We start from the raw sequence: 17,496 nt of genomic DNA, 5'->3' as shown, positions 1-17,496 counted from the left end.
ATCAATGTCAATGTTCTGTTCTTTTGTCTTGGTTTAATTAAAATGGCTCCCTTGGAAGGAATTTATTAAAAGCTAAAGTAGTTCTAAAGTCTAAACTTAGACTTTATAGTCACTTTAAACCATAGATTTTATTTATATTTTGTCACTCTCAAGCTGGCCATAGATAGTTAGAAAATTGAACAAAGGATCATTTGAAAAGAGTAATGATAGTTTGATGGCGCATGTAATTCACCCAACACTGTCTCAAAAACTTTCCACCTATCATCTGCGTATTTTCATTCGTTTTCAGCAATAAAGTATAATTTTTTTTGCTTAATCTGGGTTACACATGCTTTTTTTGTCGTTTTCACTATTCATGCTTACAAAATAATTCATTTAAACAAAATTTTCAAACATGACCATCCATTTTTCTTCCATGAAGAATTGGATATCGATACTTGAATTGAGCAAAGTAACCATTAGTAACCATTAGAAAAATAAATGATCGTTCCATTCTCTCAAATTTGTGTTCTATATTATACCAGCTTCGGACTTTATTTAGACTTTTTTGTCTTTTTAGGGAAATTGGATGTGTTATCTGTATCAGTCAGCTTTCTACTGTCATTTATCTAATTCAGGCTGGAAAATAAACGTGAGCATGAGACTGGCTGCCGTGGGAAAGACTTCCACTTTTCTTTTATGGTAATAAATTGATCCTTTTTACAATTTTCTATTCTTCTATTTCATCTGTCACAGTGTACATAGCAAAGCGACCAATATCTTCAGAGTACCTTGAGCCTGCATCTTGGCGAGTTCTTCACTCAGAGAATCATAGGATTCCTCCAGTTGGCGTTTCTTCAGTTCTACACTGTGCATGTACTCTGTCAGAGACCTGATCTTAGCCTCGTGCTGTGAAACAGAAGAGAAGGCCAAGTTATGTTCTCGCTCTGTGTTATGAACTCAGTGGTGGTCTTATATCAGATTTTACTTACAGCACTATAATAGAGTGCCTTGAAAAAGTATGCATACCTCTTGAAATTTTCCACATTTTGTCATGTTACAACCAAAAACATAAATGTATTTTACTGGGATTTTATGTGATAGATCAACACAAAATGGCACATAATTGTGAAATGGAAGGCAAATGATAAATGCTTTTAAAATTTTTTTTTACAAGTAAATATCTGAAAAGTGTAGCGTGCATTTATATTCAGCCTATCCCAAGCTTTGAACATCTCATGGAGCAACATTCAATCCATCATCCGAAAATGGAAAGAGTATGGCAGAACTGCAAACCTACCAAGACATGGCCGTCCACCTAAACTGACAGCCAAGGCAAGAAAAGCATTAATCAGAGAAGAAGCCAAGAGGCCCATGGTAGCTCTGGAGGAGCTGCAGAGATCCATAGCTCAGGTGGGAGAATCTGTCTACAGGACAACTATTAGTTGTGCACTCCACAATTCTGGCCTTTATCCTAACCCTCTTGTATTGAACTGTATTGTTGCTGTATTGTCTCCCGTTATATTGTAAAGTACTGAGCAAACTATATAAATCCTGTATAATAATAATAATAGAAGAGTAGCAAGAAGAAATCAATTGTTGAAAGAATGCCATAAGAAGTCCTGTTTGCAGCCATGTGAGGGACACAGCAAACATGTGGAAGAACATGCTCTGGTCAGATAAGACCAAAATTTAACTTTTTGACCTAAAAGCAAAATGCTATGTGTGGCCGAAAACTAACATTGCACATCACCCTGAACACACCATCTCCACCATAAAACATGGTGGTGGCAGCATCATGTTGTGGGGATGCTTTTCTTCAGCAGGGACAGGGAAACTGATCAAAGTTGATGGGAAGATGAATGGAGCCAAATACAGGGCAATCTTAGAAACCTGAAACTGGAGCGGAGGTTCACCTTCCAGCAGGACAATGACCCTAAACATACAGCCAGAGCTACAATGGTTTAGATCAAAGGAAAATTCTACAAAGTATTGACTCAGGGGGGCTGAATACAAATGCACTTCACACTTTTCAGATATTTATTTGCAAAACATTTTGAAAACCATCTATCATTTTTTTTCCACTCAAAATACACTTGCATTTTTGGTTGAAAGATGACAAAATGTGGAAAGGGGTATGAATACTTCTTCAATTTAATGTACAATGGTACTACAGTAGTGTATATAGGATAGAGAGACAAATATTGCAATCTAAAACATTTAATGGAAATTTCCAGTGAACTGGACTCTTGGATGTTTGTTTGGCACTCTCACTGGATTGTATGAATGTGGAAGGGTAAAGATGTCAGCCCTGGAACATGCTCCTTCAAGGTCAGCAATGGTAGCTCCCACAGGACTGTACGACTAGTTCACAATTATGAGGAAAATTATTCATTTCATTATTACAATAAAAAACGGGACATACTAATAAGGCATGCATTTATACACACACACGGTAACACAGTTAGTCTGGCTGAAAAAAGACAAAAGTCCATCCAGTTCAACAACAACAAAAAAAAAAGTTATATTCCTATACCCATGATTGAACCAGAGAAAGGCAAAAAAACCCAGCAAAGCATGATGCAATTTGCTCCTGCATGGTAAAAATTCCTTCTTGATCCCCCGAGAGGCAATCGGATATTCTCTGGATCAACTTTACCTGTACATGTTAGTATCCAGTTATATTGTGTATATACAAAGATTTGCATTGCAGATCGTCCATTGAAACTGCATGTAAATTGGTTCTGAGACAAAACTGTAGGGTCTCTGACTATGTTATATGCAGATTGAATGTGTTAATGGGGAAAACACCACACTGACCACTAGATGGAGCTGATGAGCATACTTATTTCTTATGATACTCAGCACCATCTGGTGACCATAATATGGTATTTTCCTCATTCACACTTTCAGTCTGCAGTGAATTTAGTCTGAGAACATTTCATGGTTTTTTTTAAGGTTTCATCATATAAGTCAACTGTTCTTGCAAGGGAAACTTGTGGAAACTTTACTTCCTGGATCCTCTGTTCACTTAAACTTCAAAAAAAGGGAAACTGACAATCCATATAATTATAAGAGAGGCAGTCGTACCTGTGATATAAGCAGTTGGCATGAGGACAGTTCCCGTCCAGTAACTTCCATTTTGCGGTGACATTCAACCTGAAGATTCTCTAGCTGGCGACACCGTTTCACCACAGATTTCACTTCAGATTTGATCTTACTGATGTATAGACGAGCTACAGTAAACTCTTCCTCTATGGCCCCGCTGATTTCCACAGGCTACAAGGAGAATTAATATCAAGGGGTCAATTTACCACCAGGGATATATTTTACAGGTCCAAACCAACCATACCATAAGCCTAAATATGCCTGCAGACCTCAGAGGATTTTCACCCAGCTCTGAAAGTTCAGAAAACATTCACATCTTAGTAGGCCTCTCCCACAACCATGACACTGTTCCTTGGTCAAGCCTACCTAAGTAAAAGTTGATCAGCTCGTGAAGATTATCCCTGCCAATTCTCTCCCCTCAGTAGGCGCAACTATACAAGTTCACCAGATGCAAGCTTTCACATTTATGGAAAGATATTTTGGAAGAAGAATCATTGGTGGTTCCTGTGCTTTGTCCATGCAGGGCAAAGCAACATGTTCAACTGAAATGCCACACCAATGCCAGCACATAGTCAGCTTGCCTTCAATCCCTGATCACTCCATTAGGCAATCAATACTTTAGGGTATGGGAGAGCATGTGCCCATATCCTCTTCATCAATATATATTGTGTATTGTGCCACAGTATGATAAAACTATTGTTTATAATTATAGTTGCAGTTTTTACTGTCTATTGTATGTAAAAGCCTTGTTTGCCCTTCATGCAAAATAAAGTGCCACTTTTTTTTGTGTAGCAAGTGTTCGTTCTGGGCAGCAATACCTTGCACTTGCAAGAGTGTTGTTTTTATTTTTTTTTTCAACTTTTTTGAAATGTCACAGTGGGGCTTATTTACTAAATCAGGAGAGTGCAAGATCAGGCTCACTTCTGCATAGAAACCAATCAGCTTCCAGGTTGTTTCGCCAAAGCATATTTGAACACCCTGAGGTTAGAAGCTTATTGGTTTCTATGCAGAAGTGAGCCTAATTTTGCACTCTCCGGCTTTAGTAAATAAATCCCAGTGTGAATTTCATTCACTTCTATTTATGGTGCATAGATATACAGAGAGAAATGGAACTACAGGTGGGCTGTGTTGTGCGGATATATTGCATATTTATGCACTGCACCACACCTCACCCAGGCTGTGTTCCAGTGTGAATGGGACACATAGAAAATAATAGTTTTCTGTGTGACCTCAAGGAGACCTGTGGCTTCCTAGGGCAGAAAACTACAGGTCTCCACACAAGTCTGAACAAGCTTTTTGGGGAAGTAAGTGCAGCACATTTGCTGGTTCACCTTGATTTAGGAAGAGTATAAAAACTGTTATGCAGAAAAATGTCTTAAAGCGGAACTAAACCTCCTGTACTTTACAGTCAAGTTGGCTGCCATTTTAGTCTGTGTTTGATCTGCCTTTGCTATGGTGCTACACATGTGACCAATTATGATACCAGATAATGTTAATATTCTCATTGCACATGTTCATGGCTTAGGCTCAGAAGTGATGGTGCGGCAGCGACAACCAGAGACAACTGGAGACTGGAGACATTACAAGTCAATGTATGTTTTTGCCAGCAGGCCATGGATCATCAAGTCTTGTCCGAAAGCTTTACTGTAGAATGATCACATTATAGGCAGAGTGTGATAAGTGCATACAGGGACGCAGAAATAATTAAAGTGCTATCCACCAATCAACATACAAGAAAAGTGTGACACCCCCCACCCTCTGACATTGTATGATAACATAAGCCTACCAAAAAGCACATTATACAATGATAGCAAACAACGGTAAACCAACTCATATGCATCTGCAATCGGGGAAGTAATGGCAATCAAAGACACTTGATATGTCTAGAGGGCCAGCCCATTTGGTCCACAAGTACAGTATTATATTTCTGCACCACTGTAAGTATGCCTGATGTAGGGGTCCCAAGCAGCTCCAAAACGGTGCTCTCTGTCTATTGTGATGTGGTCACTCTACAATAAAGCTTTTGGATGAGACTTGATGATCCATGGTGTACTGGCAGAAATGTACAACAACCAGTTATTATACCAAATATTTGATGGCTTGACAATCTGGTTGAAAGCACAAGCATCTGCGAGAGTTATCTTTCACGACATGCCTTGAATAGAACTGTTTTGGGAAACAGTTAAAGCAATAGGTTTATTTCCATTTTTTGTGACCTATGGTTAGACTTGGAGCACCACTCAAAGCATGAAGAAAGTCAATCTCTTTGGTCCTCAGAGATAGGAATTCCAGCTGACATGTTCACTCATGCCCCAGTGATCGTTTCATTGTACACTATAAAAGTCGCACTCCCGGCCCGTCCATAAGCCACAGTCCCCCTGATGTGTTTTGCCCCCCTCATCAGGGCTTAGTCATAAAGACTATATCCTGTGAAGGAGAGCTGTCTGACGCTTTCTGATATTCACACTTCATTTCCGCTTTAACATACTGTATACCCGCATAATTAAAAAGGAAATTGGTATCTATATTTTTTTGGATTTTAAATGTAAGTTTGCACTAAATAAAATCTTAAAAAATGTGAAAAATATTATTGCCGTTGGTAATTCAATCTACCATGCATAAAAAGAACCAGGGACAAGTCTTCAGGACAAAGTGCTGTCCTTTGAAATCAGAGACACATATTGCTGTATATGTTACAGTAACTTACCAGTTTAAATTCTCCATTGCCCACAATGACGCTGAACTCACTAAGGTCTTTCATGAGGCCATTGAGAACTTCAGCAATTCGCTTGCGTTGATGAGTGCTGAATTCCTGCAGGCGATGCAGATCGTTTTCCAGAGACAAAAGACTGGCCTGAAATGGAGAAAAATAAACCCTGTGTAATCACTTAAAAATACTAATAAACACCTACCATATAATTAAACCATGTGACATAATGGCATCAAGCGTCGTTCTATTAGTGCTTAAAGTGGGCCTAATAAATTGTACAAATGTAGGTACTTAACTCTTCTCTAGGGTCATATTTAACAAATGAAACCTAAACCTATGAGACTGATAAAAACAATATTATACTCATAAATTTTACTTGCTTTTTCCTCTAACTATAGAACGTATTTTATGTCCCTTGCAGATGTACAGTACAGCACTATGGAAGGCAAGACAGTAGCTCTTCCCTCGAATCTCACATGGCCTCTATTCTGTGTGAAACTCATCATCTGTGTGGTCAGCATGGTGTTGCATGAGATGTATTGTGATCTCCCCAGAGGTACGTAGTCAGAGAAGCATGTCTTTGTGTTTTATTTTAAAATGAAGTCTTCTGATCACATCTGGATTTAGCAATAGGTCCATACGGGAATAATATCTAAATTCGTATTGTCAGCATACTAACACCATCTTGTGGCCAGAATAAAACTTACAATAGTGTACTTACAACTTTTTGAGACAGCTCATCAGTGAGGATTTTGTTTTGTATGGTTTTCTCTTCAACTTCCTGAGACTTCTGATCATAGTTCACTGCAAGTTCTTCCAGGGCCTGCAGAACCTCCTTCACTTCTTCTTTGGCGCAATCATTTTCTGACTGCAAGCGGCTCAGTTCCATCTGCACCTTGTCATTATCACCCCGAGTGGATACTAATAGCTGTTTGCACAGAAGATAGTGTCAGATTTAAGTCATTTGTCCAAACATCCTTACTATGCTAGCAGCTGGGTAGTATGAAGGTACACAACTTAGAAAAAAAAATGAATTATGGAAGACCTCTAAGCAGGCCCTTTGGCAGCCATTTTTTACATATACTAGCCTTTGCTATGCCCTGTTTACATTTATTCAGTTCTGAGTATCTCTCAGTAAGCAATATGTACAAGTTTCAACTTCAAAAATGAACAATTCAGGGAGTGGATAGGGATTATGATCACAGTAAAGATTACCAGTAACCCACCATGTATTTTAAATATAGAAAACCATCTAGCTTGCCAAACTGAAACCTAGTTAAAAGCATGATGCTGTAGCATCACAGTGACTTTCATGTGGGAAAAATAATGATAAAGCTCTCTTTATATATGATATAGCTATATATAAAACAAAGAATTTAAACAAACATTTCTGGTAAGGTACAGATACACTATAGTGCTTGCAAACACTGTATACAGGGCCTTGACTTTCCTCAAAATTAGCAGTAAAGCCCATCTCCACAGTATTTCTTTTAAGCCACAAGATGTATTTAGTTCTGGCTGAATAGTGCCCAGGGTCAGTAAATACTGAGGAGATACTGTGATTTCAGAGCATCATGGCTGTGCCCCTTGAGGTGGCATCACCAACGTACCTTTCATAGACAGAAGAATATTGAAAGAATCACATAAGCATCACGTAACTTCTCTGAAGACTTCAGAAATAAGTTGGTATATAAAAAAAAACAACCAATGGGACAATGGGGGCCTCCGGGGGGAAAGGCATGGGGGGGCAAACAGTTGGGCTTTAAGCGGAACATTTCCTAACACTATGTCCTGCCCAGGGGCGGACTGACAACTCATGGGGCCCCCGGGAAATAGGGGATCATGGGGCCCCTGTGTCCTCGCCCACACCCAAAAAAGCCTATGAAAAAGCCAATAAAATGTATCATGGGCATCTCATGGGGCCCCCTACTGACCCCGGGCCCTCGGGCAGTGCCCGAGTGCTCGAATGGTCAGTCCTCCCCTGGTCCTGCGCTCTATAATTCAGTTATTACATACCAGAGCCTCTACTGGATACAAAGGGTCTGCGATTTGGTAACTGAATGCAGTGGTGTTACTATGGGTGTGTGAGGGGTGTGGACTGCCGACAGAGGGGTGACCAGGGCCGCTGATAAGCAGTACAACCAGCCCCTATAGCTAAGTTCTGCCAATGCAAACAGTAGTCCTTACTAAATTACACTCCATTCCTATTTTCCTAGGGGGGAGTATATACATTTTCCTGGGCCCCATTAGGTAGACAGAGGGGCCCAGGAGGTGAGAACAGAGGAGGGACTTTTTTATCTTGCCGGGTGTACCTTGTAGGCTGCCCACCACCTTTCATGGTGGAGTGATCTCCATAAACATGCTCTGCTCCCTCAGTCAGATGCCAAGACGGATGTGAAGCGGCTGACCGGGAGCAGCAAGTCTATTCCACCGGCGGTGGGTGGTGTGGTTGCACTGAGAGAGACACTAACATCTGTTTCATCAGAATCCTTGCTGTGCTTATGATAATCAGAATTTTGGTAATAGCACAGCAGGTGCTGTATGGCTTTTCCAGTGTCATATGGCTGTTGGGTGCTGACTTTATTAACTTATGGTTGTTATGTTTCCATGTGACACTGGCAGATCCATACAGCACCTGCTATGCTGTGTGATTACCAAAATTCTGATTATCATAAGCACAGTGAAATGCTACTTTACATCTGTGTTTGGGGGGGAAGGCAGTAAAAATAAGTAGCTGAGCAGCGTTTTTACCACCCCCCAACTACTCCCCTTTAATCCCTTTATGCCCCAGAAACCCATATGTGTGGCAGCAAAAAGTGGGGCTTTCATGCCCACATGACACATATGCATCACTGCGCAGGCAATGCATTTTGTTTCAAGGCGGGGTCAAGGGTGGGATCCAGGGCAGGATTGAGGGGAGCTCTGTCAGGTAGGCTGTATGTGGCCCCACGATTTTTAACAGCAGCCCTGTGGGTGGCACCATCAAGTAGGAAGTGATATCTGACCACGATGGTGTCACTCTCATCCATGAAAGCACACGGTTCGGCACTCCGGCACAGACTGCATCATTTGCAAGGGCCGGTTTGGGGTGCGCACTGTGACCGTGTGCTGTCAGCCTGAAATTAGCCTGCTCAGCACCCTGCAGGGCACTGTGGCAGGCTGTATAGGAGAGAGCCCGATGCACTAGCCTGCTCAGTGTCTACTGCTCTGTCCTACTGTCACTCTGCAGCAGCAGGACAGAGCACTGTGGCAGACTAGAAAGAGAGCAGTGTTATATGGGAAAAAAATAATGGTGACACCATGTTTTACCGCACCAGGTGACACCAACCCTAGTGACACCACTGGCTGAATAACAGGGGCTGAAGATTAGCAAAAGAAGTACATGACTGATCTGAAAAGAAGTCAAGGTCCTGTGTACAGCCTGTGTCTTGGGCCTAAGATACTTCCCAGGCACAAGGGAACTGATATAAAGACCAGTGCTGGTACTAGTAGGCACCTCAAAGTTCCCACACCTGATCAATAACGTTAGTTTATACATTTCTCTAGACATGGCAGAATAACTTTAAGTGGCAAAATGGTTCTATAGACACCTAACAGTTAGATGACAACCAACCTGCCTATTTGCAGGCTGTAAAACCCATCAACTGTTACTTAAAATATCAGCATGACTTGACTACAGAATAGAACAAATGTTTTCTAAGTATGTTATTCTTCAGCAAACCTCTCACCTCTCTATATCATATGTAATTAGCCATATCAAAATGTTTCCTAATGTATTTGTAGAATCTGAAGTAGTACCACAGATCTCACTAAATTCAACAATTTATAGTGCCATGTTTTAAATCTCCTAATCCTTTTAACTTGCTTTTACTACTGACAACCATGGTATGCAACTCTGTTGTCAACTTCATTCATTGAAAAAGGTCTGAATCCTATGCAGATTTACACGAAACAATAGAAATGGACAGATGTGGCTTTTTCTTGCTAGGTCTAATTTTTTGAATTACACTTCTTGTATTGCCTACAAGCAAAAGCTGCTCTGTTTCCTATTGAGGAAGCTATATGAAAAGCACAGTACAGACACCTCAATACCAACATATGGGCTGAGTTGTTTCCTGAGACTGAGAACTATGAGCTAAATATGTGAGTTGGTTTTAAATACCTGCAGGCAGCATTTTTTTTCATAAATATAGTTGAATAAAACAGCTCTTAGTCTTACCACATTGTGAATAGAAAATATTACCTCTTCTTGATCCAACATCTGCTGCTTCAACTTTTCTGCTAATTGACTCTGCTGGTTGATCTCATCATCCTTCAAAATAATAAGTAGAAATTCATTTACATGTATTATTGTCAAAGAGGAGGATTTTCTCATCTTCAAAACTACCTACCTTGTCATCCATCTGTTTGTACATTTTACGGATCTCCTCCTCATACTTCCTTCTCTCCTCCTCTGAGATTCGGATCACAATGGAAGAGTTATTATCATTAACTGGGGTCTCATCACAAGTTTCCGGAATAATCTGTTCGTTGTCACTCAGTTGCTCCGTTTCAGGCACATTCTCTCCTAAAGGAAAAAGATATTGTTTTATAAAATATTTTTGTTCTGGGTTTAGAAAGTGTATATAACAGCTAGTAATCAGTGATATGCTAAGATGACTATTCCTAACACATCCGAATCTACTTTGCCTCCTCCAGAAAGGGCCAGTTCACACCACAAAAACATACCCCAGATGATTCTCAGATGTGTTTTTGCTTACAGTTCACACCACCCCCCGTTCTGGTGCGTTTTTGATATGTTTTGCTGTGTTCCTTGTTCCTGGTTCTGTGCAGAAAAAATGCAGCATGTACTACTTTTTTTCTTCACTGGAGACTGGAACTGACTGCACTGGTGTGAACTAGGGCAATTGGAATACATGAAAAATATTGTGCATGCATTTTTGATGCTGAAAAAAATGCACTGGACTGCATCTAGTGTGAACCAGCTATAATACTTTAGGGCTGGTTCACACCAGATGCTTTCCCAAGCATTTCCAGAATGCATGCACAGTGTTTGCCGGGTACTCCAATGGCCCTAGTTCAAGCCAATGCAGTCAGGTCAAACAAAAGTAGAACCTGCTGCATTTTTTTTGTCTGGGATGCATCAAAACATGTATAAACACACCAGAGCACACTGGAATATACATAGTCTTGATTAAAATAAAGATTTGTCAAGTATCAAAACAAAAACAAAGAAGAAAAAACTGGAACACATTTAAAATGCATTAAAAATGTGTATAAATGCGTACACTAAAACACATCCAGAACACTGAAATTGTGGCATAAACACCCCCTAACCCAAGAAGAGAAAATATGTTAGAAACACCATGTACAACTCAAGACCAAGCATGGGAAATTACATGCTCTAAAACAGGGAAAGCCCTAGTCCAGATGGGCTTACCCTCCAGAGCCAACTATCTAAAAAAATTTCTAGCAGCTAACAACTCCATAATCCCGAGACCCCAGTACATTCTGATTACTACACATCCATATTTTGGTAATACGAAAAGAGGACAAAGACCCTAAACCTGTTCCTCAGCTATACACCTATTTCTTTATTAAATGTGGACTTATCGTCTAGACTTTTAATCATGGCATCTGGACTGGAAATATGCTAGAAATTCCTTACACATTGAACAAGCAGGCTTTGCGGAATCCAGGGAGTCCTGAGAAAATACCACAAATTTCCTAAACAGTATCCACTCAGGATATTCAAAGGTTCAAACACTCAAGCTACTTTCCACAGACGCAGAAAAAGAAATAGACCATGCTGACTGTGACTTTAAGGAGGAGGTGCTCAGACATTTTGACCTAGGTAGCTCTATGTTGGCTCACATTCTGACCCTATAATCCAACTGTCAGAGTTAAGGCCTACAGTATTTTATTAGGCTCTTTTTCACATGTAGTGGCACCCACATGGGCTACCAATTATCTCGGTGATATTCATCCTAGTCCTTAAACATCTTTTTTGTAATATGTGGGTGAACCAAGACTTTGAGGGCATAACACTTGGACATACAGACTACAAGACAGTTGCATACACAGATGACCTGTTTTTGTCACTAGCCCAACAATATCTCTATCTAACCTGCTAAATGAACTTAGACATTACAGTACTCAAAAAAAAAATTAAATGAACTTTCCAACATCAGAAGCCCTGAATGTCAATATCCCAGTAAGAGGGATCAGTCACCTGGTGAAAAATGTACCCTTTTAATGGGCTACTAAAGCAACAAACCAACCAAACTCTATCCTCTAAATTTCTCCCACTATTGAAACAATTACAAAATAACAAATGGACTCAAGGTACTGTCTCATGGTTTGGTAGATGCAGTATCCTAAAGATAAATGTGCTCAAAATGTTTTACCTTCTGCAAACCCTACCTTCTGTATTACTGAAACTATGTTTCTGAAATTTTTATGGGCACACAAACTGGCCAGACTTTGCCATGCTATCTCCACATGCCCACATCTGAAGGAAGTCTTGGTCTCCTATACATCGGTCTATACCATGCATTGATCCACTTCAGTGAAATTGTAGTCTAGTGCAAACACAAACACATTTAGCAGTGGGTAGACATACAATATATTGCCAAAAGTACTGGGACACCCCCTCTAAATCATTGGATTCAGGTGTTCCAATCACCTCCATGGCCACAGGTGTATAAAGGCAAGAACCTAGGCATGCAAAATGCTTCTACAAACATTTTTGAAAGAATGGGTCACTCTCAGGAGCTTAGTGAATTCAAGGGTGGTACTGTGATAGGTTGCCACCTGTGCAATAAGTCCATCCGTGACATTTCCGTGCTGCTAAATATTACACGGTCAACTGTTAGTGGTATTATAACAAAGCGGAAGCAACTGGGAACAACAGCAACTCAACCATGAAGTGGTAGACCACGTAAAATGACAGAGCGGGGTCAGCGAATTCTGAAGCGCACAGTGCGCAGAAGTCGCCAACTGTCTGCAGAGTCAACAGCTAAAAACCTCCAAACTTTGTGTGGCCTTCAGATTAGCACAACAACAGTGCATAGAGAGCTTCATGGAATGGGTTTCCATGCCCGAGCAGCTGCATCCAAGTCTTACATCACCAAGTGCAATGCAAGAAGTCAGATGCAGTGGTGTAAAGCACGCCAGCACTGGATGCTAGAGCGGTGGAGACATGTTCTCTGGAGTGACGAATCATGCTTCTCTGTCTAGCAATCCGATAAATGTGTCTGGGTTTGGCGGTTGCCAGGAGAATGGTACTTGCCTGACTGCAGTTTGACAAGTGTAAAGTTTGGTGGAGGGGGGATTGTAGTGTGGGGTTGTTTTTCAGGGGTTGGGCTTGGCCCCTTAGTTCCAGTGAAGGGAATTATTTAATTTTGGATAATTTCATGCTCCGAACTTTGTGGGAACAATTTGGGGATGTTCCTGTTCCAACATGACTGCGCAGCAGTGCACAAAGCACTGTCCATAAAGACATGGATGAGCAAGTTTGGGGTGGAGGAACTTGACTGGCCTGCACAGAGTCCTGACCCCATCCCAATAGAACACCTTTGGGATGAATTAGAGCGTAGACTGCGAGCCAGGCCTTCTCGTCCAACATCAGTGCCTGACCTCACAAATGCGCTTCTGGAAGAATGGTCAAACATTACCACAGACACACTCCTAAACCTTGTGTTCAGTCTTCCCAGAAGAGTTGAAGCTGTTATGGCTGCAAAGGGTGGGCCAACTCCATACTGGGCCCTATGGACTGGGACCATTAAAGTTCATGTGAGTGTAAAGGCAGGTGTCCCAATACTTTTGGCAATATAGTGTAGAATGAGCAATAAATGTTATCCCACTTCAAAATTTTCCATGCTGTGCTGAAGACCTACCTAAAGACATGCATGATCACCCAACTATGGGAATCAGTTTATACAGTATGTACTGTATTCCCTAAACATTCCTCCCTATAAAATATCTTGCCCTCACCATTGCCACTCTATCTTGTTATAGGCAACCAGAATTTTTTCTTAGGCCTGACAATTCAGGTCTTTCAAAACATGACGAATGCCAGAAAGACAATTAACTACATTTTAACATATACCCTTCATGACCTATGATATCAGAAATAAATTACCCTACCTTTGCACCATTGGGGTTTTGGAGAACTTTACAACTACATCACTTCCTCCTCTCCTCCTTGCATCACTATTTCTACTACCCCAAACATTGAGACCTCTGAATGGGGTAAATCATCCAAAGGTTTACATACTACCTCATGGGCCATCTTTATTCCTACTCCATCACAATACCATACCACGGAAAACATATCTATGCTCACTAATAATTCAGAACAAATATCTACTTCTTCTACCCCAAACACTGAGACCTCTGGATGGGGTCACAACAATCATCCAAAGGTTTAGAGACTACCATATACCTCAGGACCCATCTTTTTTCCTACTCCATCACAATACCATGCCATGGAAAACATACTTATGCTCACTAATAATTCACTTCATTAACACACCTAGACCCTGCATACCCTCTTGTTTCTGGAAATAGCTATAATAGCTTACAAATGTTCACCCCCCCCCCCCCCCCCTTCAATCAAGCTGCATTAAGAGCGTGTATTTTGTACTTTCCCAACAAAGTGTAATTTGTTCTTTCCCTGCAACATGTTAATAATATATATATATATATATATTTTTTTTTTTTTTTAAAGGGGGCTATTCCTTACCATTCCTCCAGCGACTGAGTTCAGTCTCCAGCCGTTGAATGGTCTCTTTCATGGTCTTGTTCTTTTCCTTCTCCTTCTCATACTTCTTCTTCCACTGCTCTGCTGTCAGCTCCAGGTTGACTGATGCAGTATTCTTGATGGTCTTGGCTCTATAGAGAGTGTTATAATAAACATTCTGTATTAAAATATTATTCAACTAGAAGAACAGAATGATATCAGAAGGCTTAGATTGAAGAGACAAAATACCACAACCAAACAATGATTACTAGCTCAGCTTTAGCTAAGGCAGTAGACCACCATAATACACCTCTATAGGTACAGGCAATCATTAAAAGGGTATCTAGAGTAAGAAAGATCACAGCGAAATGAGTTCAGGACACCACTGACAGAGGAATAAATACACTGACCAGGTTGGTAATTTGCAGCTCCTAGCATATTTTTCTCCTGTGTCACTGAAAACATACAGTAGGTAAAATATAAGGACTATATTAAAAAAGTTGGAAAATTTGGGTGACATTTTGTGCCTAATTTTGCTTGCACTAGTAAGCATTAGCTGTTATTTTTGGCTACAATACTCCCTTGCAACCTGAAAATTATACAGCTAATATGGATGTAGATAACAGAGCAGGTGTAAGCTTCTCCTAAACAGTTAATGATTTGTCCTTTGAAAACCTCAAATGTTTCAGAATTAATAATGGCAGTGGATAAAAACTGGTCATATTGTAACTATGATATGTTTTTCACTGTCTTTATCTGATTGCAAAAGAAAAGAAGGTGAGGCTATGAAGTAAGTATAATTGAAGGCAACAGTTTTTGGACAGAGTGGAAAGGGATTAGAACACCTGTCAGGTTTTTATTGCTGTCTGTGCCCCTGAGATTCAACCTCTCCTGTTTATCATTATCGTAAAAAGTGAAAGTGGTTGCAAAGGGTGAAGGTTTTTTACTTTCATGCATTCTATGTACGTAATCTCGTAAGTATGACATGTTTGTTAGTTTAAAGAAAAAAAAATAACCTTTAGAATCACTTGAAAGTAACAGAAAATCCTAAATTTTGGGTTGTCCCCAGAACAGTATAAAAGAATCTTCCAATGGGGACAATAGTTCTGCTGCCTCATTGAATTCCCTTAACTCGCAGGGATTTCCTGTCACTTTTTATTTTAGATATAGGCCAGAAAGTGAAAGTAAATATCCCCAATTGGACACAGATGGCAAAAAAACCTGACAAGGGTTATAACCCTCCCTTATGTTATCCAAAATGAAAAAAGTTTTCCCTATAGTTCAACTTGAACTCTTCTCAATGGTGTCACAGACAGCAAGAAAAAAACAAAGGTTTCTACTCTTCACCCCTCAATCAAAACCATAGCATCACTATCTGCTATTTGGCTTTAATGAATGTAGTCAGACAAACAGCCTTGCTATTGAACAACACAGTTAACTTGGCATTCTGTTACCTTTGACCAAACATAAGTGTTGACTTGGTTTCTGCATCATTGTAGCTGGATGGAGAACAGCAGATAAACATAGTTGTCCTGCAATTTCCGCCCAAGGAGTCCTGGAGGATTCGGGTCATCTTACTATCTCTGTAGGGAACATATCCTTTCTAAAACACATTAAAAAAAGTCAATGCTTTAAATGTGATGTTGATATGACATTGTACAGCTTTCAACATGTAGTAGATGTTGATAGGAATTTTCACACCCTTCCTTTTCCTCACATATTGTCACCTAAGTACAATGTGCTATGCACATGTATCAGGCATTTTACTGGGGGACAGCCTAAGGCAAACCTCTTTAACACAGTTGTCCAGTTTGAAAGTTTACTGCACTACAGGAAAACCAAGATTTCTCATGCAGTTTGTCAGGTTGTATATTAGTGTAGAGATGATTATATGAGAATATGAATTATCTCCACTCCTGGTCATATTTGTACTAGTACTCTAGGTTGACAAACCATTTAACAAGCAAATTATACCTAATTACATTATTACTTACATAAAATCAAAAACTACTGCAGATGCCACTCCATATAAATTCATTAATTTTTTATAGCAATAATTTTATAACAGGTTCTACACACTTCTAACTCAGAAGCATTAAAGTAAATGCTTCATGTGAAGTCATGATAGAAATACAGGGATTGCAAATGTTGATCTCCTGAAAATGCTAGATTTCTGGCTGCTTGCTCACCTTCTCAGTCAATGCCCACAAACAGGTATGCAGATCAAGAAAATATCAGAAAACTCTTTATCTGTATTATTGTGGGTCAACAAATCAAAATATTGCAGCAAGAGGTTCAACAAGATAACTTTGCAAATAGCATTTTCAGAAGGACACATTAGCAATGGCAGTATTCACATTTCTCTCATGACAGATTTACATAACTGTAAGAAACTGTAACATTAACTGTATTTAAAGAATACCTACTTGGTGTATATTTACCAGAATTGGATGCCCATGGTCTGCAGGAATCTTAATGGGCTAAAATCTTCTGTCTTTTGGAAATGCCTGCACAGTTGATCCCTACAAACTTTTATGGGTCCATCTCCAAACACAGGAGATGCTCAGCAGATTTCTAAAGGGATAAACTGTGAATATGTGGAAAGCTTATATGTGTGGCATGCAGTCATTCAATTTGGGTAAATATACAGGTACGGGACGAGGAGGCATTTCTTTAGCTCAGAAAGGTAGGTTCCGCACACCAGTTAACATCAGAAACCTTTCTGATCATGGACAGACCCCTCAAACTCTTTTAATTCCTAAACCTATGATTATCAATTTCAGACTTCCCCAGACTTACACGAGTATTTTAACTCGGGCAGCTGGATCTTCCCTCTTTCACTATAGAATAATGGGATGAAAACCAACAAGAATATATTCTCAACTTAAATTTCTACATATTATACCCTACATAGACATGTAATAGATAAGCTTCAGATTTAGGCTCCTTTATTGTA

At 40.0% G+C, this 17,496-nt stretch overlaps 1 protein-coding gene across 3 annotated transcripts in view; it reads right to left on the bottom strand.

Annotated features, from left to right (window-relative positions):
• The window catches only part of KIF5A (kinesin family member 5A), a 209,377-nt gene that overhangs the window by 54,034 nt on the left and 137,847 nt on the right, over window positions 1-17,496 (bottom strand). For all 3 annotated transcript variants that reach the window (XM_089681366.1, XM_089681375.1, XM_089681383.1), the window contains exons 10-17: window positions 15,995-16,143; window positions 14,544-14,692; window positions 10,189-10,364; window positions 10,041-10,109; window positions 6,519-6,725; window positions 5,795-5,941; window positions 3,070-3,258; window positions 771-888 (exon numbers count right to left, since the gene is read on the bottom strand). In XM_089681366.1, coding sequence (XP_089537492.1) covers window positions 771-888; window positions 3,070-3,258; window positions 5,795-5,941; window positions 6,519-6,725; window positions 10,041-10,109; window positions 10,189-10,364; window positions 14,544-14,692; window positions 15,995-16,143 — 1,204 coding nt within the window. The remainder of the gene's footprint in view (window positions 1-770; window positions 889-3,069; window positions 3,259-5,794; window positions 5,942-6,518; window positions 6,726-10,040; window positions 10,110-10,188; window positions 10,365-14,543; window positions 14,693-15,994; window positions 16,144-17,496) is intronic.

This window comes from Staurois parvus, unplaced genomic scaffold (assembly GCF_062004578.1).
Source record: "Staurois parvus isolate SC_StPar_1 unplaced genomic scaffold, SC_StPar_1.0 ptg000017l, whole genome shotgun sequence".
Classification (NCBI taxonomy): domain Eukaryota; kingdom Metazoa; phylum Chordata; class Amphibia; order Anura; family Ranidae; genus Staurois; species Staurois parvus.
This window is presented reverse-complemented; position numbering and strand designations above follow the sequence as displayed.